The sequence below is a fragment of the Saccopteryx bilineata genome, chromosome 4 (genome assembly GCF_036850765.1).
Source record: "Saccopteryx bilineata isolate mSacBil1 chromosome 4, mSacBil1_pri_phased_curated, whole genome shotgun sequence".
Lineage (NCBI taxonomy): Eukaryota > Metazoa > Chordata > Mammalia > Chiroptera > Emballonuridae > Saccopteryx > Saccopteryx bilineata.
In genome coordinates this window covers 14,863,377-14,889,994 of record NC_089493.1, presented here as the reverse complement: position 1 = coordinate 14,889,994, position 26,618 = coordinate 14,863,377, and the positions used below count along the sequence as shown (strand labels likewise).

Here is a 26,618-nt window from a genome sequence, read left to right as displayed (position 1 = left end):
ATCGAAGTCGAATCTCACACCAAAGCCAGGGGTCTTCCCGCTGCACATTTAACTCATCCTTACTTCCCAAAGGAGAGTAAAATAAATAAGTGGAAGCGAGAAAAGTGAAGAAGGAATAACCCTACAGGTGCCTAGAAAGGAACAGAAGCCGAGACTGTAAGCAAACCGCTGGTCTCCCCGCAGCCAACAGAGGGCGCCAGAGCGCAGGCTCCGTGGACCCAGGTGCGCGCATGCTCCTGCGCTTGCGCACTCCACTCGGCTTGCTCCGGTGCTCCGGGACGGTGGGGGCGGGTCACACAGACCGCGCAGCCAGAAGCGGCGGTGGCTGTAGCCGCCGTGCTGCGGACTGAGAGCCGGGTTCCGGGCTCCAGTTAAACGAAGCGCCACGCAGTGCTGAGCTCGCCGCCCACCGCGGAGCCATGGAGATCGGCACCGAGATCAGCCGCAAGATCCGGGTGAGGCCCGCGTCGGGCGGGGGACGGGAAGCCGGGCTTCGGCGGGCGCGCGGTTGTCAGGAGTAACGGGAACGGTGGGCCCGGCCTGGACGCTGCGGCCTGGTCGCCGGCGAGGGGCGTCTCCTCCGGCCTGGGCGCCGGCGGGCTGATGGGGCCGCGGCGGGAAAAGTAGCCGCGGGGAAACGGAAGGAGGTGCAGGGGGCCAGTGAGAGCCACTCCCGGGTGGCTGGAGGGGTCGGGGACATGGGGAAGGGGATCCGGGAGGCGGGGAAGGAGACCGGGGCGACCGGGTGGGGGTCGGAGAAGGACTGCGGAGGGGGCCAAGGGGACCCGGGAGGGGCCGCAGGGAAAGGGGAGGGGGTCGGGGTCGGGGACACGGGGGAGGGGGTCGGGGTCGGGGACACGGGGGAGGGGCGCGGGGCCTCCCCGCCCGGGCCCAGGGGCCGGAGGGGCGCGCACCCTCTCGGCGAGTCCCCTCTGCGTTGCGGAGTCGGTTTTGTTTTCCTGGGGCCGCGGTTCTCTCACGCACGTTTGTCTTTTTTCACCCTCAGAGTGCCATTAAGGGGAAATTGCAAGAATTGGGAGCTTATGTTGGTAAGTTGTGTTGCTTTTGTTAGCCTAGTGGAATTTAGAGGTTGCAACTAATTAAGTTTTAGTGAGTGCATTTTCCCCATCTTACTTTTGCTTTTGTAGAGACTCTTTTCTGCTTTTAGATGTGATGTTCCTTGGTTACTTCTTTCTCTTACTTTTTTTTTTTTAATTGAAAGTTCTGTGTGCAACCTCCCCACACCCTTCTATTGTGTTTTGAAATTGTTTAGCTTTCTCTGTTGAGGCACTGTTTTATTTTTATGGTTTTTCCTATTTTGCTTACTTTTCTCTTGATCTTTATTTTGCAGTTATTTTGCCTATGGGCTGTTTGATGCTTTCTTGTATTTGTCTGTGCCACTGTTCAGTGAGTTTTATTTTTAGATCTCTTGTTTTCCTGTTCCTTTCTTTTTTACCTCTCAACAGTGATCTGTCCCCTTTTATTTTATTCCTTTGTGATTTCAATAATTTGAGTGTTTACTCTGGGCCAGGCACTGTGCTAACTCCCTATATGCGTTTGGTCATGGTAATCCTCGGGGAGGACGCTGGAAGGTAAGTGGTAATATCCCCAATTTTATGAGCAAGGAAACAGGGTTTGAGTGCTTACCGGAGGAAGATTGAGGTCCTTGTCTGTTTGGCTGCAAAGCTGGTGCCTCCTATAAAAATAATAGCTATCATTTATGATAGTGCTTCTCAGTGTGTGGGAAACTCCACAGGTTTCCGAAGGCAAAATTAGTCTCATGTTAATGCTGATGGGGCACTTGCCATTTTCATGGTGCTGGCATTTGGATTGTGCAGAAGCAGTGGTGGGTAAAACTTCGGGTTCTTTTAGCCTGAATCAGGAAATCAAGATTTCACACCAGACTCCAGGAGAAACCATCACATCCTTTGCCACACCTCCACATGCAATTAAAAAAAAAAAAAAAAAAAAAAAAAAAAAGCCCATTTCACTTACTGCAGTTGATGAAGCAGTTACAATATGTTTTAAGTCCTGGCCCTTGGTTACATTTTTTTATATGCAGAGTAAGGAAATAGGAAATGCTTATGAAGTTCTTCTGCTGTATACTGAAGCATGATGGGTTGTCTTAAAAAGGATTTATGTGATTGTTTGAGTTGAGGACTGAACTAGCCAGTTTTTTCATGCAACATCATTTTTAACTTCTAAGGACTGACACACTTTCATATACTTGGGTGTTTGGCAATCATTTTCTTGAAAGTGAACGGAGAAAAAGAACTGATGGACTTTGCTGCCAGTGACAAAAGTTGAGGTTTTAAATGAAAATGAAGAGCTTTGGAAAATTTGTGTCTGCTTCAGTGAACTTGACAGCTTCCCAGTACTTCAAAGACTTTCTGATGAAATCAGTGGTGATATTAACAGATGCCTTTTTAATGATTTTTTTATGTTGTGTAATGAAATGTATCAACATGGTTTGTTTAGCTTAGTGAACCAACATTTTTTCAAATAATCAGTGCTTGGTGTTACAGAATTAGTTATACAAGGGTAAAGAAAGGACCCAAGGTAAAGGGTGGATCAGTGGATTTTCATGTAACAGTACAAAAAGCTTACCACTAAAGTATTAATTTCCATATTGCTGCTAAGCTTTTAAGAAGCTACTACTTTTTTTTAAAGATTTTATTTATTGATTTTTAGAGAGAGGAGGGGGGAGAGGGGAGGAGCCGGAAGCATCAACTTGCAGTAGCAGTTGCTTCAGTACCTAAGTGCCTTGAGCTGGCACGCCTGGGGATCCAAACCAGTGACCTCAGCATTCTAGGTCGACGCTTCGTCCACTGCACCTTCACAGCCAAGCTAAACTACCGCTACTAGTTGAGTTTTGCTGTAGTATCACAAAATAATATACACATTATCTGCAAAGGCTATTATTATACTTGCTTTTCTAACTATGTATGTGTAAGGTCAGATTTTCTTCACCTTCAATTAGGACCATGTATCACAACAGGTTAAATGCAGAAACAGAAATTAGAATCCAGCTGTCTTTCAAACCACGTGTTAAAGAGATTGATAAAAACATAACATATTTTAACTTTTTTGTTTTGTAATGTTATTTTTCTTTTTTATTTCTTTTTTTTGTTTTAGTTGATTTTAGAAAGAAAGTGAAATAGGAACATTGATCAGTTCCTGTATGTGCCCTGACCAGGGATCAAACCAGCAACCTCTGTGCTTTGGGACAAAGCTCTAACCAATTGAGCCACCTGGCCAGGGCAGAATATTATTTTTTATAAAAATATCTGTTAATATAAATGGATATATTGTTAACATTTGATAGGTGTATTATTTTAATGACTTAATAAATGCTTTTAAAAATTTGTAGTTTTAATTTCTAGTGTGATAAATATCAGTAGATATACTCACATAAATGAAACCTGTCTGGGGTCACCAGTAATTTTTCAAAGGGTGAATGGGGCCTGAGACCAGACTGTGTGAGTTTGCTGATTTACCTTATGCTGGGCACCTTTCATAAACTGTCTATTGTTGGGACTTGAACAGATAAGAAAACTGAGGCTCAGAGGTTAAAGAGGAAGGTGAATCAGGATTGATGTTTTTCTTTCTGAAGCTGGAAACGGGGAGAGACAGTCAGACAGACTCCCGCATGCGCCCGACCGGGATCCACCCGGCACGCCCACCAGGGGCGATGCTCTGCCCCTCTGGGGCGTCGCTCTGCTGCGACCAGAGCCACTCTAGCGCCTGGGGCAGAGGCCAAGGAGCCATCCCCAGCGCCCGGGCCATCTTTGCTCCAATGAAGCCTTGGCTGCAGGAGGGGAAGAGAGAGACAGAGAGGAAGGAGGGGAAGGAGGGGGGGAGGGGTGGAGAAGCAAATGGGCGCTTCTCCTATGTGCCCTGGCCGGGAATTGAACCTGGGTCCCCCGCACGCCAGGCCGACGCTCTACCGCTGAGCCAACCAGCCAGGGCTCTTTCTTTATTCAACGCTTCATGGATACCGGCTATGTGCCAGTGACATGTTTAGGGTGAAGAAGTCCACAGAAAATGTACATTGAGACCTGTGGTGGTGCAGTGGATAAAGCGTCGACCTGGAAATGCTGAGGCCGCCGGTTCAAAACCCTGGGCTTGCCTGGTCAAGGCACATATGGGAGTTGATGCTTCCAGCTCCTCCCCCCTTCTCTCTCTGTCCCTCTCTCCTCTCTCCCTCTCTGTCTCTCTCCTCTCTAAAAATGAATAAATAAAATTTAAAAAAAAAGAAAAAGAAAAAAGAAAATGTACATTGAGAACTTTAATTTTAGCATATGAAAGCACACATATGTTAATGAATTTAAATTCTTGGTGATTTTTATTTATGAAATGTCTCAAACCAATAATATTGAGTCTGTTAAAAATTACAAGTTTAGCAAAGTTCATTATGAAATGTAATTGTAGTAAAAATAGCATGTATTTTATAGCTTTCAGAACAGTTTCATTCGGGTCATTTGTTTGAAACATAACGCTGGGGTAGGACGGCAGGTAGTGTTACCCTCTTACAAGTAAACAGATAGGTCTCGGGAGGGCTCCATAGATGTGAGTGGCAGTTCTGTCTTCGGGGGCCTTGATGGGTTCTGGTGTGTTAGGTTCGCAGTGAGGACTCGGGGAGCTAGTAAATGGGTGGCAGTCACTTCTGAGTGCCCCAGCGGAGCACTGAGGTTTGTTTCCATGGACAGTGTACTAGCACAGCTGCTCAACTCGGCTCTGCCTTTCTCTTTTTTTTTCTTTGTTCTGTATTTTTCTGAAGTTGGAAACGAGGAGGCAGTCAGACTCCCGCATGCGCCCGACCGGGATCCACCCAGCATGCCCACCAGGGGACGATGCTCTGTTGCGACCAGAGCCATTCTAGCGCCTGAGGCAGAGGCCACAGAGCCATCCTCAGCGCCCGGGCCAACTTTGCTCCAGTGGAGCCTTGGCTGCGGGAGGGGAAGAGAGAGACAGAGAGGAAGGAGAGGGGGAGGGGTGGAGAAGCAGATGGGTGCTTTTCCTGTGTGCCCTGGCCGGGAATCGAACCTGGGACTCCTGCATGCCAGGCCGATGCTCTACCACTGAGCTCTGCCTTTTCTTTTTGAAGTTAAAGGAAGAACAGGAGAAACAGCAGTTGTTATTCTGCTTATTTATGCATTCATTGGTTGATTCTTCTATGTGCCCTGGCCGGCACCCACAACTTTGGCTGCTCCGGCTATCTGGCCAGGGCAGTCTCTGCTTCCTGACTGGAAGATTCTTTTAGGGTAGAGACTTCATGGTTTTATCCCAGTGGCCTATCAGAGAAGCTGATGTTTTTATAAGTATTGATGAAGTGGGTGAACGTGGGTCACCATTAGAATCTGTTTGGAATAAAAGTGTGCATTATTTATATTTACAATTAGCTACCGAATTATTTATACATCCTTGTCCTTTGAAAAGGATGACTTTCTAATCCTTTTCTTTGTGCTAAAGAAAGTCCAAGATACCTTCAAGGTTATTGAATCGAGTCTTTAATAAATATTTGACAGAATAGTCATGGGGATGTAAAGTACAGCATAGAGAATATAGTCAAGAGTTGTAGTAACTATGATATAGTGTCATATGGGTACTAGATTTATCAGAGTGATCACCTCATAAGTTATATAATTATAAACATCTAAATCAGTGGTAGTCAACCTGGTCCATACCGCCCACTAGTGGGCGTTCCAGCTTTCATGGTGGGTGGTAGCAAAGCAACCAAAGTAGAAATAAAAAGATAGGTTTAACTATAGTAAGTTGTTTTATAAAGATCTATTCTGCCAAGCTTAGCGAAAATCTGACATAAAGTACTTGGTAAGTAATTATTATATGCTTTAACTTGCTGTAACTCTGCTTTATAAATTTTATAAAGTTAAGTTACTTCCCTTCTTTATAAATCACCATTACTGTGGAACCGGTAGGTGATTAGAAAATTTTACGACCCTGGCCGGTTGGCTCAGTGGTAGAGCGTCAGCCTGGCGTGTGGAAGTCCCAGGTTCAATTCCTGGCCAGGGCACACAGGAGAGGTGCCCATCTGCTTCTCCACCCCTCCCCCTCTCCTTCCTCTCTGTCTCTCTCTTCCCCTCCCGCAGCCAAAGCTCCATTGGAGCAAAAGATAGCCCCGGCGCTGGAGATGGCTCCTTGGCCTCTGCCCCAGGCGCTAGAGTGGCTCTGGTTGCGACAGAGCGACGCCCCAGATGGGCAGAGCATCGCTCCCTGGTGGGCATGCCGGGTGGATCCCGGTCAGGCGCATGCGGGAGTCTGACTGCCTCCCCGTTTCCAGCTTCAGAAAAGTACAAAAAAAAAAAAATTTACTACTAACAGAGATACAAAAGTGGGCGGTAGGTATAAAAAGGTTGACTACCCCTGATCTAAATCATGTGTTTGTACATCCAAAACTAATATACTATATGTCAACTGTAATTTAAAAATAAAAAATAGATTTTAATTTTGTATTTCTTGATTTTTGGAGATAGAGAAAGAAGCATTTGTTATTTCACTTATTTATGGGGATGGAACCCACAACCTTGGCATGTCGGGACAATGCTCTAATTAAGTGAGCTTCTCGGCCAGGGAAATAAAAAAGATATATTAAAAAAATAAATATTAGACTATTTTCAAGGCCTTGGGCAGGATACAAAGGTGAACAAGCCCTGTCTTCGTTAGGATTGAAAAGGTGTTGTCCGACTTTTTAAGTGGAGCTCTTTCGGTGTTCCCCCGTGCCAGGGCCTTGGTGATGCGCCTCTGCTTTCTGGGTGCCCCTCACTTCTGGTTGTGCCATCAGCAGCCTGTGCTGCTGTGCCCCTGCTCCTCAGTGTGCACGGAGTCTGCACGGTAGCCCAGCCTCTTCGGCGTGTGGGCCCTGCACCTGTGGCTGTGGCTGCAGCTCGCTGCACACCAAAGGTGACAAGGTTTTGTTGACTTCCTGAGTGATGAAGTCAAGGAAGGAAAGAGCATACAGAAGCATAAGTCTTTCCCCAGGAGGTCTGGAAGTGAATGGGACAGGGTCGAATTAGTGTGGAATGCTGCTGGCAAGAAGATCACTGTCACTTTCAACATTAATAGCATTCCACCAATATTTGATGGGGAGGAGGAGCCCACCCAAGGGCAGAAGGTTGAATTGACATTCACTCCCAGTTTCGTGGCTGAAGTAAAAAGAATGCTGGCAAGAAGGCCCTTGTTCCAGTCTATCACTATCTAGAAGATGAGGTTAGACAAAAAAAGAGGGTGATGGTGACATTTTCTCCAGGGAAATGAGCAAATCTGAATGGAAGGACACAAATGACACACTCCATGTTAAATCTGAATGGAAGGACACAAATGACACACCGAACACGGGTTTTCTGGAGTGGGCCTCTTACCTGGCCACCTGATGGGTTTCCTTGTGGCTCGATGCAGCACCAGGAGTAAGTACTGACTTCTCAGGAAGACTCGGGGGTTTGTCCAGAGCCAGAGGAACAAACCCTTAGAGCGGACGAGACGCTGGACACCTTCATTTTATGGCAGGTGTTGCCAGTGAACAGCACCAGCTCGAGAGCCAGATGTGTCCTTTACATTGGTTTTCATCCTAATATGGAAAGTGAATCAAATTTAAATTATCTGTTACCCTTTTATATAACAATGATGGACACTAAAATTGGTTTATCTCTAAAATAAAAAGAAATGGAGCACAGTTATAACTTTGATCACAGTTCATTCACATTTTTGCGGGGTGAGCTTATAAGACGTTCAAAATTTTTAGTTTTGTCAGTATGTGATTTCAAATAACTTGAGAAATCTGTTAGAATTCTATAAAGATTATGAACACATTAATTTTTCCTTAGATTATTTTCCATTTTGTATCAACAAAATATAAATTTGTAAAAGTTATGTTGAGATACAGTTGCTATGCATTAAATTGTGTATCAAGTATACAATTTGGTATGTCTCAACATGTGTACACCATAATCAAGTTAACATACCCGTCCCTCTCAAAAGTGCTGGGGCTCCTCTGTGCCTCCACCTCTCCCTGCCCGGAGGCAGTGCCTACCCAGGCAGCCACAGATCTTATTTCTATACAATTTTAGAAAATGCAAACATACACTTACAGCACTGCTTATTCTTTTTCGTCACTTATATGGGGGAGAGAACCTGTCAGACTGCCAAAGCGTTCCAGTGTCTTTGTTGACCGGTACTGGGTCACCGAGGCAACCAGTAGCAGGTCCGCTTTGCATGTGTAAGCTACCAAGGTTTTTTACTAAACATCAAAAAGCAGTGGGGGCCTTTTAATACTCTCCAAAGAAAATAATAAGTGGCTACTTGTCCTTGTATCTCCTTGCATTTTTAAAAAAACCTTACTGATTTTAGAGGGAAGGGAGAAATATCAATTTGTTATACTTATTTATACATTCATTGGTTGATTCCTGCGTGTGCTCTGACTGGGGACCAGCCTCAACCTTGGTCGATCCGGATGATCCTCCGACCAGCTGAGCTACCTGGTCAGGGTTCCTCACTTATATTGTATGCTTTCGTCAAATAATCCAATTTTTCTCCATTTGTGATTGGTCTTCCTCAATACAGCTGTGTTTTTCTTGAACTGAATTTTTTTATATATATATATATTACACCTTTTTGGTTTTTTTTTTATTAAATTTTTATTTTATTCATTTTAGAAAGGAGAGAGGGAGAGGGAGAGAGAGAGAGAGAGGAGAGAGAGACAGCGGGGAGGAGCTGGAAGCATCAACTCCCATATGTGCCTTGACCAGGCAAGCCCAGGGTTTCGAACTGGCGACCTCAGCATTTCCAGGTCGACGCTTTATCCACTGTGCCACCACAGGTCAGGCTGAATTTTTTTTTTTAAGTGCGAGAGACCAGGACAGAGAGGGACGATAGGGACAGACAGGCAGGAAGGGGGAGAGGAGAGAAACATCAATTCTTCGTTGTGAGACTTTGGTTTTTCATTGATTTGCTTTTTCATATGTGCCTTAACCTGGGGGCTACAGCAAAGCGATTGACCCCTTGCTCAAGCCAGCGACCTTGGGGTCATGTCTGTGATCCCATGCTCAAGCCAGATGAGCTGGTGATGAAGCTGGCGACCTCGAGGATATGAACCTGGGTCCTCCGTGTTCCAGTCTGGCGTTCTATTCACTGCGCCATCGTCTGGTCAGGCTTGAACTGGTTTTTTTTTTTTTTTTTGACATTTCTCCTTGAAACAAATTTCTGATAGTACTTTTGAAGTGAACCTTTCTGCCTACGTAGAAATATGAGTATTTAAGGTGATAAATCTAAATATTTTTTTTTTGGTAGGGATTAGAGTTTCTGATGGATGATTTTTTTGCTTTTCTACCTTTTTACTAAGGTGGTTTTTATTTGTGTTGATATTAGACCCCCTCATTATCACTGTGTAGGAAGGTACAATGTTAGTATAAAACAGTGACTTGAAATTATTTAATCTTAAGATTGAATTTTCAAATGATGTAGGACTTTTTGGTGGTTTTATTTGATGTTGCTGCAAGGTTGTTACCCTGAGTACCAAGAATAAAGGTGTTCTCTTGAGAAATGAGTATCATTTTGAAACAAACACTAAACTAAACAAAACTCAGTTTTTTTTGAGGAATGTCCATGTGCTTTCTGGAAGCTTCTCTGAAATTAATGAGCATTGTTAAAAAGATGAAATTTATGCACTCTGAAGTTTGATGGTGTAATTCAGAAAAATCTATTAATAGTTTTATATAAATATTAGTTATTCCAACTCCCATTCCTCTAGTAGTAATTGAAATACATATAGAATGAAGAATAAAAGAGCTATACTTTCTTGTCCAACATAACTTCAGTAGAGCTGAGATATTAATTCTTATAGCTACATCTATATTTTCAAGCACGTCAACTTTAAGGAGAGAATTTTGAGGAAAACATAAAAAGGTTTTTATATACTTTTCCTTTTAAATAGATGAAGAACTTCCTGATTACATTATGGTGATGGTGGCCAACAAGAAAAGTCAGGAGCAAATGACAGAGGACCTGTCCCTGTTCCTAGGGAACAACACAGTTCGATTCACCGTATGGTATGTTTCTGAATATTTACCCTTAGACCAAACTCAGCACGAGCTAGAGTAGGTATTCTGTCTGCAAAGAAGTTCTTGACAGGAGTCAGGCTCAGTGTGGCAAAGCAGATTATGTCCTGGCTGGATGGGTCAGCAGTGGAGTGTTGGCCTGGCATGTGGAAGTTCTGGGTTTGATTCCCGGTCAGGGCACACAGGAGAAGCACCCATCTGCTTCTCTACCCCATCCCTTCCCCTCCTGCAGCCATGGCTTGAATGAGCAAGTTGACCCCAGGCGCTGAGGATGGCTTTATGGCTGAGCAACAGAGCAGTGGCTCCAGTTGGGTTGCTGGGGGTCTCTCCACCTCCCTGCTTCTCACTCAAAAAAAAAAGAAAGAAAGACAGACAGATTGTGAGCAATGGGAGCACAGCCTCTGAACCAGACTGCCAAGGTGAATCCTGGGTCTGCCTCCTGCCTTGGTTTCCCCATTTGTAAAATGGGAATGGCAACTCATCCTTGTGTGCAGTGAGCTGATACATGTCATGTGCTCACAGCTGTGCCTGGCCCATAGCCAGTCCTTAGTATGTTATCTGTATGTTAACTACATCTTATTATTCCTTTCCTCCAGCCTAAACCAATTGCAGATTATTTTTGGACTGGGTTGACTTCCTAAATTGCTTTCTCCAATGAGTTAATTCTTAGGGGGTAAGGATTTTGAAAACAATTTCAAATCATTTTTTAAAAGTTTCCAACTTTTTGAAGTTTGAAATTTTAAAATAAGCAACTTTGTGTTCAATATAAGAATGTAATTTTCAGTGTTCTTTTTCAAACCACATGGGCGTTATACAGTCAGACAGACTCCCTCATGTGCCCAACCGGGATCCACCTGTCACGCCCACCAGGGGCGATGCTCTGCCCCTCTCGGGCGTCGCTCTGCCTCGACCAGAGCCACTCCAGCGCCTGGGGCAGAGGCCAAGGAGCCATCCCCAGCGCCTGGGCTATCTTTGCTCCAATGGAGCCTTGGCTGCGGGAGGGGAAGAGAGAGACAGAGAGGAAGGGGGGGGTGGAAAAGCAAATGGGCGCCTCTCCTATGTGCCCTGGCCGGGAATCGAACCCGGGTCCCCCACACGCCAGGCCGACGCTCTACCGCTCAGCCAACCGGCCAGGACCATATCACAGTTTTGAAGAACATGAAGTACAGTCATCAATCTTCAAATCTTTTGAAACCTAAAACATTTCGTAAATACAGGCGTGGCCTCGTTCCATCTTGTTAACACACTCGTTCCAGTTTATCCTCAGAATGTGCCCCCACCTTTCCCCCCAGAAGAGATCGTGGTGTTTTGACTAGGGAAGTAGTCACCATTATCATGAGTGAGTTTGTTTCTTTATTTATTTAAAAGTCTTCATTAGTCCAGGTATTTGTTTCATGTACATTTTTATGACCTGACTTACGTTCAACCTTTGGATTACTTTAGTTTTAGTCCCACTAATTTAATATAGGAGATTGACCTAGTAGATTATTTCTCAGATAACTTGATAGAATGTGTTAGACAAATTTCTTACATAAGTAGACTTCTGACTGAATTTGAATTTAAGATCAAATTAATTCAACTTTTTAAATTTTTATCTTGCTGTAAATTCAGTTCTTTAACATGTACTCATGCAAGTGATGGTGTCTCTTTTTGGCCCTTTGCTTTCCTGAGTTAAATGTTTATTGACACCAGTCCCAAATAGACAAATCTGGTTCTTTGGAGGCCTGCAGTAATTGTGTCCCAGGTGACGGCGGCGTGGGGCTGGGTTCTAGGTGAAACATAATGAGCTATTTATGGTGTTTCAGGAGGTATGGCCTCTTGGAAGGATTGTAAGACATTTGCCTTATACATAACTACGAAAATAAAATAGGTTACATTATAAGCAAGGTTATGGTCCGTGTTTGTTTACAGCATTGGTTTTTGTAAATAATAGTTTTGGTGAAATATAATATATATATATATTTAAAAGATTTCATCGATTTTAGAAAGAGGAGAGAGGGAGAGAAGGAGGGGTGGGAAGCCTCAACTAGCAGTAGTTGTTTCTCATCTGTGCCCTGTCTGGGCAGGCCCGGGGTTTCGAACCGGCAACCTCAGCATTCCAGGTGGACGCTTTATCCACTGCGCCACCACAGGTCAGGGAATAATAGTGTATTTTGAGATTAAGTTTTTTTACCTCAGAATTAAGTTTTTTCAGAAACTATGCTGGTAGATAAAATTAAACTGTGCCTAAACAATTGTAATAGTAAGCTACAGTACATGTTTATGATACATATTTAGCTAAGTTATTGTTGCGTCTTTAGTCCTTATGAAAGGAAATAACATTTATTTCGTTTTGTTTTTTAGAGACAGACAGAAAGGGAGAGATAAGAAGCATCAACTCATAGATGCAGCACCTAAGTTGTTCATTGATTGCTTTCTCTTACGTGTCTTGATTGGGGGGGGGGCTCCAGCTGATCCAGTGACCCTTTGCTCAAGCCAGCGACCTTGAGCTCATGTCTGTGATCCCACGCTTAAGCTGAATGAGCTGGTGCTCAAGCAGGCAACCTTGGGGTTTCAAACCTGGGTCCTCAGCATCCCAGGTCAACGCTCTATCCACTATGCTATCACCTGGTCAGGCCAAAATAACATTTTTTTTAGTAAGACAGTGTAGTCAAATTATATTTCTCTTTTCTTTTTTTAATTGATTTTTAGAGAGAGAGAGAAGCATTGATTTGTTACTCCACTTATGCATTCATTGGTTGATTATTGTATGTGCCCTGACCAGGGATCTAACCTGCAACCTTGCCATTCAGACAATGCCCTAACCAACTGAGCTACCCAGTTCAGTCTTAAAATTTTTGCCCTTGTTTTTTCAGAGTCTAGATGTTGAAAATAGTGATGAAAAAGATAAGATTTTTTTTTTTTTTTGTATTTTTCTGAAGCTGGAAACGGGGAGAGACAGTCAGACAGACTCCCGCATGCGCCCGACCGGGATCCACCTGGCACACCCACCAGGGGCGACACTCTGCCCACCAGGGGGTGATGCTCTGCCCCTCAGGGGTGTCGCTCTGCCGATACCAGAGCCACTGTAGCGACTGGGGCAGAGGCCAAGGAGCCATCCCCAGTGCCCGGGCCATCTTTGCTCCAATGGAGCCTCGGCTACGGGAGGGGAAGAGAGAAACAGAGAGAAAGGAGGGGGGAGTGGAGAAGCAAATGGGCACTTCTATGTGCCCTGGCCGGCAATCGAACCCGGGTCCCCCGCACGCCAGGCCGACGCTCTACCGCTGAGCCAACCGGCCAGGGTCGAAAAAGATAAGATTTTTGATAGCTCTTATAGCATTCATGTAAAGCCTTTTTTAAGAAATGAAACTTGACTGCTATTTATCCATTAAATACCATTTATCAATATTTGTTTGAAGTTTGATTCTATAACATCATCAGATTTTTAGAGTGATAGTAGAAATAAAATCTTTCCTGATTAAAGCAAGCTTTATATTTTTTTCTTTTAGGCTTCATGGTGTATTAGACAAACTTCGCTCTGTTACAACTGGTAAGATTCATAAAAATGGGCTTTTCTTGGAATTTGCTATAGCACATGATTACTTTTCTTTTTAAAGCAATTTTAACTGCTTTGATGGGAAAAGCCCATAAATTTGAAAACTTTTTTAGGAAGCATGTATTTTTATGAATTTAAGAGCAATACATTTATATAATGCAAAGAATATTTATGTCTTTTTAAAGTTACTGATTTTAGAGAAAGAAACATTGATCTGTTCTTGTATGTACCCTGACTGGGGATTTTTTTTTTTTTTTGAGACAGAGACAGGAAGGGAGGGAGATGGGAAGCATCAATTCTTTGTTGCAGCTCCTTAGTTGCTCATTGCTTTCTAATATGTGCCTTGACTCGGAGGCTACATACAGCAGAGCACGTGACCTCTTGCTCTAGCCAGCGACCTTGGGTTCAAGCCAGCGACCTTTGGGCTCAAGCTGGCGACCATGGGATCATGTCTAGGATTCCACACTCAAGCCAGAGACCCTGCACTCAAGCTGGTGGGCCCATGTTGGAGCCGGATGAGCCTGTGCTCAAGCCGGCGACCTCAGGGTTTTGAACCTGGGTCCTCTGCATTCCAGTTCGACACTCTATCCACTGTGCCACCACCTGGTCAGGCCTGACTGGGGATTGAACCTGCAACCTTTGCCTGTGGGGATGACATTATAACCAACCAAGCTATCTGGCCCAGGCTCAAAGATAATATAAGGGAGGGGAGTACGCATTTTATCCTAAGGAAGTAATTATAGACGTTTGCAGTTTAGTCTTAAGGATGTTGCAATACTTTATAATTGAAAATTACTTAAAAGTCCAGTAATAGTAAATTGAATAAGTTACATTACTATGTATGGAATGATATTCAGCTATTAACCCTTTGAGTAGTGAGTTTTTTTAATGCTCGCTGATCCCCAGGAGTGAGTTTTTTTTCCTAAAAATAAAATTAGTTTGTTACTGTTTTATTAACTTAAAATTATGTTTTTTGATAACCAATTTATGGAAACAAGAAGAACATACATTTGACTTTTTTTAATGTTGCCTTACACATTTTTAAAATAAAAATTTTTGTATGATCGTACTCTGGATGGTCAGGAGGCATGAGGATGTTATATGAACATTCGTACTACTCAGAGGGTTAAAAATGATGTGGAAGAACATGTATTGCTTTTAAATTGGTGATGAGCTAGGGGAAGTATCAAAGTAATAAAAATAGTTAAAAATGATCGTGTGTTTTTCTTTCCAGACCCCTCTAGTCTAAAGTCTTCCGACACGAACATCTTTGATAGTAGCGTGCCTGCGCACAGGAGCGGCTCCGGCCGGGGCGATGAGAGGAGGCACGAGGCCGCAGTGCCGCCCCTGCCTGTCACCAGCGCTCGGCCCGAGAAGAGAGACTCCAGGGTGGCCTCGAGTTCCCAGGAGCAGAAAGCCTCTCATGTCAGGTGGGTGTCCTGTGTGACCTTCAGTGGGCAGATGGGGATGTATGTGATGTTAACATTCGTTTTTCTATCTTTAAATTACCATTTTCAGAAAATTTTGAAATAGTGATATTATGAGCAATTTTTTTAAGTAAAATAAAGAATGGATGAGACCAAATTATGATTATCTCAAATAATAGTATGAGGGGGATGCAATTTCAAAGTAGATTTTAATGAAATACATAAAGGGGGTATGCAAACCTTTTCATTACAATTTAAGTATACATTTGCCGATTGGAACATAACCCTCTAAATCGATTGTAATATGTTTTGTGTGTGTTTATAGACAGACTTATGATGATGGAGCTGCAACCCGACTAATGTCAGCTGTGAAGCCCCTGAGGGAGCCGGCCCCCTCTGAAGATGTGATTGATATTAAGCCAGAACCAGATGATCTTATTGATGAAGACCTGAATTTTGTACAGGAGAATCCCTTATCTCAGAAGAAACCCACAGTGACACTTACTTACGGTTCCTCTCGCCCTTCTATTGAAATTTATCGACCACCTGCAAGTCGAACTGCAGATAATGGTGTTCATTTAAACAGGTTGCAATTTCAACAGCAGCAAAACAGTATTCATGCTGCCAAGCAACTCGATTTACAGAACAGCCGGGTATATGAAACAGGACGTCTGTGCGAACCGGTAGTACTGAACAGCTTAGAGGAGGCTTATAGTCCCTTCTTCAGAAACAACTCAGAAAAAATGAGTATTGAGGTTTGTATCTATTTGTCAGTCTTAGCTTGCTGGGCTGAAAATGGACAGTTCTTTATACTAGATAGTATGTGAAATAACCAAATACATAATTGCAAATTTATTTTAAACTAATTTTTGTGCTACTCACCATTTTACACCAATCAGACTTTTCTCTCCATGACTGATTTCTACACATATTTCACCCATGTTTATTTTCTTGGCATGCCAACATGTGAGATACTTTTACCTTACTGTTTTAGTGGGGTTTTAGGTCACCTTTAGAGTTTTCACAGAATGTTCTCTTAAAGATGAGAGTAACTATTTTAGTTTTCTCAACAGTGCTACATGTTGTTGCTTATAAATGAAAAGCACTAGTTATTGTTTTCACCAAAGGTTGACTATTAGAGATACTAACACACACACACACACACACACACTTTTTCCCTCCTCCTGAAGCGAGAAGCGGGGAGGCAGAGAGACAGACTCCCACATGTGCCTGACTGGGACCCACCTGACACGCCCACCAGGGGGCGATGCTCTGCCCATCTGGGGCATTGCTCTGTTGTAACCAGAGCCATTGTAGCGCCTGAGGCAGAGGCCATGGAACTGTTCTCAGGGCCCCGGCCAACTTTGCTCCAGTGGAGCCTCTGCTGCCCGGGGGAAGGGGGGGGGGGGGGATCAGAGAGAAAGGAAAGGGGAATGGTGGAGAAGCAGATGGTGGCTTCTCCTGCTTCTCCTGTGTGCCCTGGCTGGAATCGAACCCGAGACTTTCACACACTGGGCCAACGCTCTACCACTGAAGGCAAGCGTCCAGGGCCAATATGTATATTTTTTATTAATGTGATTGGCTTTTTCTTAAAAAGAAAAAAAATTCAGTGATAGAACTTCAGTACTTTCTGAGACTAGATAAGCATAAATTGATCTGATTGCAGGAAGAAAACTTTCGGAAGAGGAAATTGCCTGTGGTAAGTTCAGTTGTTAAAGTGAAGAAGTTTAGTGACGACGGAGAAGAGGAGGAGGAGGATGACGACTGCGGGTCCCGCGCGGGAAGCCTGTCCAGCAGCGTGTCTGTGCCGGCGAAGCCCGAGCGGAGGTACCTGCGTGTGGCTGCGCGTTAGTCTGCACCTGCGTGGTGGGTGGAGTCTTCTGGCTTCTTGAAGAGTATAGCATGAAAATAAAAAATTACAGCATGTAAAACTTCTCCATTGGTTTTTTGAAAAAAACATGAATGGAAGAGAAACTGGAGAATATTAAAAACTAAAATGGGTGGAAAAGTTTATCAGACTTATGATTTTTTAAAGTTAAAAGAATTTAGTCTAGTTGGCATTTCCTAAAAACTACAACTAGTCTGTTCAAAGCCTGAAAGAAAGCTGCAGTAAAGACATAACGGACGGCTAGTATGTGAAGTATGTGAAATAATCTATAATCAAAATATTCTTACCTTTTTAGACCCTCACTTCCTCCTTCTAAACAAGCTAACAAGAATCTAATTTTGAAGGCTATATCTGAAGCTCAAGAATCTGTAACAAAAACAACTAACTATTCTACAGGTAATTTAAATGGATCGTGTTTTCATTAAGTAAAAGATTTCTGTAACCTGAGTAAGCTAGAAATACTGCTCCCCAAGCTGTAGTAAAACGAAAATTCCTACGCAACGTCAAGACCAAGGTGAGGTTCAGAGAAGAATCTGTTTTTAGAAGAATAGTTTTAAAAGGAAATTGGACCAGTTTGAGAAATTTTCCAAACTGTCAGTGGAATTTAGTACTTTTAGCAGTTGTAATATCTTTTACTTCCTCTCTTCAGTGTGTGAAATATATAATAAATAGGAAGTATTACTGTATTTTCCCATGTATAAGGTGTGCCCATGTATAAGACACACCTTAATTTTGGGGCCTGAAATTTGAAAAGAAGGTATTACATAAAGTTATTGAGCTAAGTTTTATTCATCATAAAATTCGTACAACTCAGAGCGTCGGCCTGGCGTGCAGGAGTCCCAGGTTCGATTCCCGGTCAGGGCACCCAGGAGAAGCGCCCATCTGCTTCTCCACCCCCCCCCCCCCCTTCCTCTCTGTCTCTCTCTTCCGCTCCCGCAGCCAAGGCTCCATTGGAGCAGAGTTTGCCCGGGCGTTGAGGATTGCTTCATGGCTTCTGCCTCAGGCTCTAGAATGGCTCTGGTTGCAACAGAGCAACGCCCCCTGGTTGGTATGCCGGGTGAATCCCGGTCGGGTGCATGCGGGAGTCTGTCTGACTGCCTCCCCGTTTCCAACTTAAGAAAAATACAAAAAAAAAAAAAATTTTGTACAACTCGGCATCCACGTGGAAAAGTGGGAAATGCAAGTAAAAACCCTCCAACCACTGTGTAAGACACACCCAGATTTTAGCCCCCACATTGTTCAAAAAAGGATGTGTTTTATATGTGGGGAAATATGGTATATGTTTTATTTTTGCTACACACTCTGTATTTGATGACTATTCTACTTTCCCATTCGTTTTTGCATCTCTTTCTGTGACCCTCTCTAAAGTGAAGTAAACTGGGAGCTGTCAGCTTTTGATCCTGGTAGTCATCTGCCCCCTGCTTTTCCTCAGCCCTGATTTAACTTCCGAATGTAAAACTGAACAGGTTTCTGGCATATAGGATAAGAATTATCAGGCAAAGGCCTATACTTGACCTAACAATTCTATTTACACACCCATTTTTAGTCTGACACAATCATGTTTAAAATGATGAGGAATTTAGGGAATGTTACTCATTGTGACCCTGAAGTTTCCTGCTTTTGTAATAGTTGAAGATCCCCCAAGTTTTTTTTTCTTTGAGAAATAGCATTGAAATTATTTCTTTATATAGTTTATCTAAATTACAATTTGAAGTTGTTATGAGATCGTGAAAGGATCTAAATTGCATTTGGTTAAAAATGAAGATGTATATGCTTTAGTGTATATATGGTATGTGGTTTAAAACGGATAGATGCTGTTGGCATACAAACAGGTATTTAAGTCAGGTTATATCACTTGAGCATATTGTAAGAAAAAAATGAAGTGGTTTCTATGAGCTGTTTCAAATGCCTCATGTTTTAAAGTGGAAGCACTTATGTTTAATATGACTATTTAGTTTGATATATTTCTACATTTCCATTTCCATCTTTTCGTTTTCTATGTAAAAGTCTCACAGAAACAGACGCTTCCAGTGGCTCCTAGAACTCGAACTTCTCAAGAAGAACTGCTGGCAGAAATGGTCCAGGGGCAAAGCAGGACCTCTAGAATAAGTCCTCCCATTAAAGAAGAGGAAACAAAAGGGGATAATATAGAAAAAAGTCAAGGTAATAATTTAAATACTATTTCACCATCTATTACACTGTTTTCAGGAGGCATTATTTCTCATTGTTTATGAAATGTTGTAGGAGAAGTGCTCACTAGCCTAAAAATAGAATAAAAAAGGACCAAGAGAAATCTATACTTAGATTTTTCAGACTTTTAAAACCCTTTTTATCATTGACATTTTTAATGTTCTCAAAAGTAGAAAGAACAGTGCATGAATTTCTATGAACTGTCACTTTAGTATTGTCAGTATGTTGCTCGTCTTTAGAAAGTACAAATTTAAAGATACAGAGATATCTACATTCTAGCTTTCCTTCTTTCTGTTAATTCCTATCCCTGTTCTCTTTAATTTGAAATGCTGTTTTTGAATCACCCCTTTCTCTGTGTTCACTCTCTGTGACCTGTCAGACACGCTTTATTGTCCTCATGGCCCGGCTGTTTCCTTTGCCTGACATACTACAGTTAGCTTCCAGCTGACCTTTCTGCTCCCTTCCTCCCAGTCCCCCATCCCCAGCTGCTGTACAAACACTCTCCATCTAAAATGAGACTTACTGTGCTTATTACATGGCTTCTCTGTGAGAGCCCTCATAGCATCACCCCCCCCCCCCCCCATGTCTCTCCAGTGCATGGCTCAGGACTGATCCCCTCAGCCTGGCCTTCTCGCAGCGGTATTGTCTAGCCCTGGGTCTGCCCAAGTCTTCACTCACTGCTCTCCACTGTTCCTTCTGTTCCCATCAGGAAAGATTCTCGTTCTTTTTTGTCTTCTGTAGTCGTCTGAATTTAAAGACCCCCACCAAGACTATATGCTCGTCATGTTATTTCTAACTTACACTTTTCAAACACTAGAGTTACATGTTTATTCCTCTTCAGCTGTGTCCTTCAAATAGGCCCAGGTTCATCTGAGATTTACTTCTCTGCTTTTGAAAAACATCTTTATATTGTGCAGTTTTCCATGTGAGCATTATGTGCAGTTCCAGTTATTGAAGAACTTGAGTACGGGAAGACCCCAAAGTAGCCTGTAGGTAGTGACTAGACCGTGTGAATGGGGCAGTTTGCGAAGACCAACAGGGTTTTTTCATCTCTTTCTTTTTTAAGTTTTACTAATTGATTTGAGAGAGAGAGGAAGGAAGGGGGAGAGAGAGAGAGGCATTGATTTGTTCTACCTGTTTATGCATTTATTGGTTGATTCTTAACTGTGTCCTGACTGGGGATCAAGCCTTCAACCTTGCTGTATCAGGGCAGTCCTCCAACTGAGCTACCCAGCCAGGGCCATGGTGATATTTTCTAAAAGTGGACCCTTAATTGGTTACCCTCCAGAAAATAATAGATACCTAAGATAAATAATTGAGCATTTATGCTGTCTTTTCTTAAAGAATGGTGCTACTGGGTAACAAAGTGGTACGTGTATAGGAGTTAGCAGATGCTCTTATAAATAAAGTTTTATTGGAACCATACCTTGCTTGTTTATGTATTATCTCTGGCTGCTTTGTACTAGAACCACAGAATTGAATAGTTGCAACAGACCATATAACCGTCATAACCTAAATAAGATGTTTGCCAGCTCTTGATACAGATGAGAGAAGCATCTTTTAAAATCATCCTAGCTAGTAAAAACAAAATGATACAATCACAGGGGATGTTTTTGGGCTTCCTTTCTTTTTCTTCTGTTTTTTAAATTTTTTTTCAGCTTACAGTGCATTAAAGAATCTAGGCACTGCCTTGGCCGGGTAGCCCAGTTAGTCAGTCATGCATTGCCCCAATACACCGTGTTGCAGGTTCCATCCCCGGTCGGGGCGCACAAAGAATCAACCAGTAAAGGCATAAATAAGTGGAACAACAAATCGATATTTCTCCCACCCTTCCTCTCTCAAATCAATACATAAAAATAAATAATTCAGGCACTGTTGATTAATGGCTACTAAAACATTTTTGAAAAGTGAAAAACAGCTGTTTTGTGCCTCTTGATGATGAAATAATAAAAATACTACATTAGACTTGCCAGAGACTTTGAACCTGAGTGATCAAGTACCTGAGTTGAAGTCTCTGAACCAGCAGTGAGCTAGGAGGAGGAGAGGCCAGAGAAGTATTGTTGGTTGAACTGCACCAAGACTGTGCAACAGGCAAAGTCAGTTTCTGAGAGCTGTATAGGTCAAAAAGCCCAAGAATTTTAGATTAATAAACAAAATAAAGGGGACACAATTAAGCTCTGGTGTCTAGAAACACCTGCTTGTGTGATAAAAGCACAGAAACTTGATAAAGGCTGGCAGTGATTATGTTCGGAGGAGACTTCCCAGGATGAGGCCGTGGAGGCCCTGAGGTCACGGCATAGTCCTGTCTCTGACCTGGACGCTGTCCGGGGAGTGTCGCCGGCTGAGAATTCACTAAGCTAGTACTTGTTTTGTGTGGTTTTCTATGTCACTGTTTTGTTTTAAAGTGAAAGAACTGAAGTGGTATCCAGTAGCTCTACTGATGAGGACTGTTACTATTACTGGATTCATTCCTTTGCAAGCACAAAGTGACAATCTGCAAACAACCATTAGTCAGTGTGCTTACTCACTGTTTTACAGCTTTGTGACCGGTTTTTAAAATTTAAATAGGCACATGTATTCGCATGAGTGGTTTGTAGTGTTCTCTCATCTCTCCAGACTCTGTTTTTACTAGCCTGCCCTAGAACCTCACAATGTTTGTGTTTCTTCTCTTTTTGTCTGGGATTGGTCTGTCATAAGAAGATTATTTTGCCAGGCTTTCCAAAGACTTAACAATAATTTTGGCTTTATTGATTCTCTTCTGGTATCACTTTTCTATTTCATTAGTTTCTGCTCTTTTAATAGATCCAATTTTTAAATTTAGCTTTCTCTTTTCAAATGTATATATTTAAACTATAAATTTTTCCTGATATGCTGATTTTACTGCATATCAAAAATTTATGTTTAAAATTTTTATTTTTTATATTTTTCTGAAGTGAGAAGCAGGGGGTAGGCAGTCAGACAGACTCCCGCATGTGCCCGACCGGGATCCACCCGGCACGCCCACCATACTGCATCATGATAATGCCAGGCCACATGCTGCTTTGGGGACTCGTCAAAAAATTGCAGAACTAGACTGGGAAATTCTGTCGCATCCACCATATTCCCTGGACTTAGCACCCTCCCACTATCACTTGTTTTTGTCCTTACAAAATTTTTTTTTTTTTTTTTTGTATTTTTCTGAAGCTGGAAACGGGGAGAGTCAGTCAGACAGACTTCCGCATGCGCCCGACCGGGATCCACCCGGCACGCCCACCAGGGGCGACGCTCTGCCCACCAGGGGGCGATGCTCTGTCCCTCCGGGGCGTCGCTCTGCCGCGACCAGAGCCACTCTAGCACCTGGGGCAGAGGCCAAGGAGCCATCCCCAGCGCCCGGGCCATCTTTGCTCCAATGGAGCCTCGGCTGCGGGAGTGGAAGAGAGAGACAGAGAGGAAGGAGGGGGTGGGGGTGGAGAAGCAAATGGGCGCTTCTCCTATGTGCCCTGACCAGGAATCGAACCCGGGTCCCCTGCACGCCAAGCCGACGCTCTACCGCTGAGCCAACCGGCCAGGGCCACAAAATTTTTTTTGAAGGGCAAAAAATTCAAAAATGAAGAAGATATCAAACAATCACTGGTTCAATTTTTCGCATCAAAAGATAAAACATTTTTCAAAAATGGGATATACAAATTGCCCTCACACTGGCAAGTCATTAATAATAATGACAATTATATTATTTAATAAAGTGTATTGATGGTAAGAAAAATTTGTATTTTGTTTTATTCCAAAAACGGACAGAACTTTCCGGTAGACCGTATATTAACTCAAAATGGATCAAAGGCCTAAATATAAGAGCTAAAATTACAGAGCAGGTAGGAGAGCAAAACAGACATAAATCTAAAGCTTGGTTTAGGCAGGCACTGCTGCTTAGATGTGGCACCAGAAGACAAACGACCTAAGAAACAGACCAATTGGACTTGATCAGAGTTTAAAATTTTTGTGTTTCAAAGAATAACTGTCAAGAAAATGGGAGAAAATCATTTATCTAATAATAGTGTAGTATCAAACCTAGGCCAAGTTCTCATTCCTTCTATCTTTAAATTCCTACCATATATCAGTGCAGTTGAATTCTATGATTACCATGTATTTTTGGAGAGATTTGTCTATGATCATAGGTCCAATTACCCTCCCTGCCCTCTTCCTACAAAGGAAATGCCAGCTACTGTCCTATTCCATTTTTAAGGGGAAACGAACCTGAAGATGTTAGATAAACAATGTTAAATAATCTGAAGCTTAAAAACTGGTTTAATAGGTGACATGATTAAAGTATACTAAATTCACATCCTATTTTGGTATAAAGTACTTAATGTCATATTGCTTAATTTAGGCCCCAGACCTTCAGTGCTTCTTGTCCTGAGGTAAATAATAGAAAATTCTTTGTGTGTCACATGTTTGTTTTCAGCCAATCAGAAACCAGAGTTCTCTTGTATGTCATAATAGGGTTTATTGTTTAGAGAGGAGCTGTAAGTAGGGCTTTACTTTTGAGTTGTGATTCCAGAAATATATTGATACAACCCTGTCTTTTTAGTTACAGGTTTAAAATGTTATTCTCTCTTATACTTCTTAAAGGGGCAGCCTTAATCAGTACTTTTACTTTTGATGAAACAATTTAATGGGCTGTGAAGGAAAATTTTTTAAAATAGGAAGGAAAGAGAATTTTATGAAAATGTCTTCAAGGTTTTCATCACCATCTCTACCGATTTTCTTCTCACCTGAGCCAGTTGACTTAGGTTCTGTGACGAGTTCCTCTTGCTCACTGAATGAGCTAGACTATATTTCCCATCTTTTAAGGAAAATATCAACTGATATCAATGAAATTAAAGGAATGAAAACAGCAATTTTGACAGTGGAAGCAAATCTTTTTGATTTAAATGTTAGAGTGTCACAGAATGAAGCAAAAATTTCATCTTTGGAGGTTAAAATGAATGAATATTTAAAATCAATAACTGAATGCAACAGAGAGTTCAGAGATCTTGAAGAAGAAGTAGATTTTGAATCACAGTCGAGGACTACTGATGTAAAAATAATTGGCTTCCTTAGAAACATTGAGAAAGGTAAATCTTAGTGTGTGATATTGTCTAGATCCTCACCCATGGCATTGTGCCTTTCCCTGTAACTTGACTAGTTCTCATACAGTGGCAGCAAGTCACAAAGAGCTTGAATTTTTCATGGACTTTTAGTAACAAAATTGTACTTGATGTGATTTAACCGAGAAGTCTAGAACTTAACAGAAATCCATCCTCTTTAGTGGATCTCTCTAAAATGATATTTTGAACAGCAAAACAAGAAGCAGAATTTGAAATGTGAGAAAATAACCCCCTTTCTTGTGCCTTTATAATGTATCATTTTTTTCATGCTCACTGTTGAAGAGATCTGTTGCATTTGAATTGGGAGAACATTGTTGCTGTAACCGAATACGGGTCAGTTTCTCAGGCTGCCCTACAGGAGCACTGGCCTTGACTAAATGACAGAATCTGCTGTATTCTCAGGCCAGCTCCTTGTGTCTGCAGTGTTCTCACTAGGATAAATTTGAAAGGAATTACTTTTATTTTGGCACACTACTAAAGAGTGATGTAATAAAAATATTTTAAGAGAAAACGCTACATTTGGAATGGAGTCGTGGCCAGTCGCACGTGGTTAGAGTGTCATCCTGGAGCGCCAAGGTTGCTAGCTTGAGTCCTGGTCAAGGCTCATGAGAAGCAATCCATGGGTGCACAGCTAAGTGGATCAATGAGCTGATGCTTCTCTCTCTATCCCTTCCTCTCATTCTCTTTCCCTGTCTCTCTCCCTTCGTCTCTCTCCCTCTCTTCTCCCACATTTCTCAAAAATAAAATTCTGAATTGAGTTTAGCTTTTAAAATTTAAAACCCTCATTAATAGAAATGGTAGATGGCAATGGCATGTTCTCACTGAGCGAACAAAGGCTGTTGAAACCGCCAGTGATGGACGTACTAAAAGCATGCAAACATCTGATTCGTATTTCAGTGGGCAGCACCCTCTCCGTCACATCCCTTTGTACATTGGCCTATAACGCTTCTGTTTGCAGTGCAAGTGAGAACCCGGTTCTTGCTAAGCATTCGGCAGGGGAGGCTCAGAGATGTGGACCTTCTCTCATCCCTCAAAGTGCTTACTGTAGCCCTGGCCAGATAGCTCGGTTGGTAGAGCATCATCTTGAAGTGCAGAGGTTGCTGGTTCGATCTCTGGTCTGGGCACATACAGGAGTAGGTCGATGTTCCTGTCTCTCTCTCCCTCTCCCTCTGCTCCTCCCCGTTCCCCTTTCTCCCTCTCTTCCTCTCTCACTAAAATCAATAAAGAAAAAAAAATTTTTTAAGTGCTTACCCTTAAATTGAAGAGGGAGAAAATCATTTTTATTTTAGGGCTTTGCTTTGTTTTTTCAGTGTAACTTTGAAGAAGGTATGAGTCTGTTTCTAGCTGAGCATCTTCCTCTGGGGAATCCGAGTGGTTCTTTCCATTCTCCGGTAGGACTGGGCTGCAGAGCCGAGAGTTGTGCCTGTCAGCGGCCTCAGTGTCCAGCCGAGCCCCTAGTCGGTCTTCTGGAAGCGCGCTGACCAGACACCCCGAGGGCTTTGCTCTGCAGTCCCAGGGCTGGGTGGAGCGAGGCCTAGTGGTGAGCCCAGGTGATGGAGGGAGATGCTACTTGGGTGGGTCTTGCAGTTGGCAGTCAGGGTCTCTGTGGTGTCAGCGGGGCCCAGACTCTCCCGCCCTTCCACCTTCGTCTCCAGGCTTTCCTCCAGCCCAGGGGACAGCCTCCGGAGGGGACAGCGAGCTGTGCCTGCTGTTGTCGCTTTAACACTCACAGGTTTTTGTCTCCCAGACCTCTGGTCTATAAGTGTTATTTGTTGTATTACTTAAGCTTTAATTTTAAGACATTTTTTATTTTTTGACAGAGTCAGAGAGAGGGACAGATAGGGACAGACAGACAGGAAGGGAGAGAGATAAGAAGCATCAATTCTTCATTGCGACACCTTAGTTGTTCATTGATTGCTTTCTCATATGTGCCTTGACCGGGGCCTAGAGCAGACCGAGTGACCCCTTGCTCGAGCCAGCGACCTTGGGTTTTGAACTGGGGCCTCTGTGTCCCAGTCTGACACTCTGTCGACTGCACCACCTGCTAATTTTAGGACTTTTAAGAACCCAGAAAGATTATTTTGGGCATAATTTCTGGGACATTACACGTTAGTATTGTAGTTTAAGCTTGGTTAATTTTTTAAATGTGTGTTCCAGGAACTCCGCAGCGGCAGCTGTTCCCGCGGCTGCAGATCGACCCCGTCATAGCGGAGACTCTGCAGATCAGTCCAGGTCGGTCACAGTCTTACGTTCTCAGTGTAATCTAGCATTTCTCAGTTGCTGTTTCCATTCCTTACATTTCATTTAATGTGTCTTGTGTTTCTTAGATCCTGCTCTAAGATACTATATTAGATCTGTGAAATATTTTAGGGGCAGGAAGACAAG

The 26,618-nt window shown here is 42.8% G+C and overlaps 1 protein-coding gene across 5 annotated transcripts in view; it reads left to right on the top strand.

The window, feature by feature from the left end:
* Positions 1 to 271: 271 nt before the first annotated feature.
* The window catches only part of ZC3H14 (zinc finger CCCH-type containing 14), a 38,958-nt gene continuing 12,611 nt past the window's right edge, over positions 272 to 26,618 (top strand). For 4 of the 5 annotated variants that reach the window (XM_066276923.1, XM_066276922.1, XM_066276921.1 and 1 more), the window contains exons 1-10: positions 272 to 455; positions 1,007 to 1,049; positions 9,947 to 10,061; positions 13,559 to 13,599; positions 14,840 to 15,035; positions 15,358 to 15,787; positions 16,699 to 16,859; positions 17,216 to 17,316; positions 18,928 to 19,083; positions 26,391 to 26,465. In XM_066276923.1, the coding sequence (XP_066133020.1) occupies positions 420 to 455; positions 1,007 to 1,049; positions 9,947 to 10,061; positions 13,559 to 13,599; positions 14,840 to 15,035; positions 15,358 to 15,787; positions 16,699 to 16,859; positions 17,216 to 17,316; positions 18,928 to 19,083; positions 26,391 to 26,465 (1,354 nt within the window). In that variant the 5' untranslated portion in view covers positions 272 to 419. The remainder of the gene's footprint in view (positions 456 to 1,006; positions 1,050 to 9,946; positions 10,062 to 13,558; positions 13,600 to 14,839; positions 15,036 to 15,357; positions 15,788 to 16,698; positions 16,860 to 17,215; positions 17,317 to 18,927; positions 19,084 to 26,390; positions 26,466 to 26,618) is intronic. The other variant, XM_066276925.1, reaches the window with a different exon arrangement.